Genomic DNA, 1501 nt, shown 5'->3' with positions numbered 1-1501 from the left:
TATTCTCTCTGAATAATGAAAATGTAAATTTTTCAGTTTGTGAAGAGAGATCAATCTTCTTATCCCATGAAAACAGCTTCCGCTAATGCATTCACAGTCTCATATTAACATTGTCTCTCCATTCAGGCATTTCTACTGGGAACACACAGAAAGTATGGGGAGCATACGCTAAATGCAGAAGACACCCTTAAGCCTCAGAGTTTGACACTTTCTTCCCTACGCCATGTCAGATTCTAACACAACTTACTTCACCAACCCCTCCACCTTCATCCTGCTGGGCATTCCTGGCCTAGAGGCAGCCCATGTCTGGCTCTCCATTCCCTTCTGTGCTGTGTACGCCATAGCTGTGTTGGGGAACTTCACTATCCTGTTCATTGTGAAGAGGGAGCCAAGCCTCCATGGGCCCGTGTTCTATTTCCTCTGCATGCTGGCCATCACCGACCTGGTCATGTCCACATCCACCATACCGAAAATGCTGAGCATCTTCTGGTTCAATTCCAGGGAGATCAGTTTCGGTGCCTGCCTCACCCAGATGTACTTCGTTTACTGCTTCTCAGGGATGGAGTCTGGAATCCTCGTGGCCATGGCCTTTGATCGCTACGTGGCCATCTGCCATCCTCTGAGACATTCCACCATCCTGACAAACTCTGTTGTGGCCAAGATAGGCCTGGCTGTGATGCTGCGCAGTGGCATACTCACATTACCCTATCCCTTCCTGGTGAGGCAGTGGCCATATTGCAGAACCAATGTCATCCCCCACTTCTATTGTGAGCATATGGCCGTGGTGAAGCTGGCCTGCGCTGACATCCGCGTCAATAGTTACTATGGACTGTTTGATCTTCTCTCTGCGATCGGAATGGATGTGTTTTTTATGGCCGTGTCCTATACTCTGATCCTCCGGGCCATCTTCCGCCTGCCCACAAAGGATGCCCGGCTCAAAACTTTTGGGACCTGCATCTCTCATCTTTGTGCCATCTCAGCTTTGTACATCCCAGATTTATTCTCTTCTCTCATTCAGCGGTTTGGCCACAATGTGCCAATACATTTCCTCATTCTTATTACCAGTGTGTACCAGCTGGTGCCCCCCATGATACACCCCATCATTTATGGGGTGAGGACCAAGCAGATCCGGGGCAGGCTGCTCCAGCTCTTTACTCATAAGGGGGCCTAAATGTTTTCTCCTTGTGCTCTGGCTCATAAATTAAGCTGGTTGGTCCATGGTGTGGTGGCTCCTCCCTGAATCACTTACTGGACAGACAGAGAGACATTAAAACTTTTCCTGTCCTTACTCTGCTGTGTTAATGTGATGAACTGGAAAGCCTATCTATGTACACTAGACTGGGTTGCCACCTTTCTAATTGCTGGTAGTTGGATCCCTGGAATTGCAATTTTGCCCCATCTCTTTTGTCAGGCCTCGACCCTGCTGTGTGTCTTCTCCCCAAGGTCCTGCCCCAGTCACTTGCTTCTGTCTCCTCCCTGCCTTCTCAGCTGCGACCCAGTC

At 49.4% G+C, this 1501-nt stretch overlaps 1 protein-coding gene across 1 annotated transcript; it reads left to right on the top strand.

Annotated features, from left to right (window-relative positions):
- Positions 1-223: 223 nt before the first annotated feature.
- Positions 224-1171, top strand: LOC120394209 (olfactory receptor 52E4-like). Its single transcript, XM_039518441.1, has one exon. It carries the CDS (start codon positions 224-226, stop codon positions 1169-1171), a length of 948 nt encoding a protein of 315 aa, XP_039374375.1.
- The last annotated feature ends 330 nt before the right edge of the window (positions 1172-1501 follow it).

Source organism: Mauremys reevesii, unplaced genomic scaffold, assembly GCF_016161935.1.
Source record: "Mauremys reevesii isolate NIE-2019 unplaced genomic scaffold, ASM1616193v1 Contig42, whole genome shotgun sequence".
Taxonomy (NCBI): Eukaryota; Metazoa; Chordata; order Testudines; family Geoemydidae; genus Mauremys; species Mauremys reevesii.
Note: the sequence above shows the minus strand (reverse complement) of the source record. Positions and strands in the feature narration are given on the sequence as shown.

What these genes read in the sequence shown, in the direction of transcription:
- LOC120394209 (XM_039518441.1), top strand. Translation starts at nt 224, where the DNA reads ATGTCAGATTCTAACACAACTTACTTCACCAACCCCTCCACCTTCATC.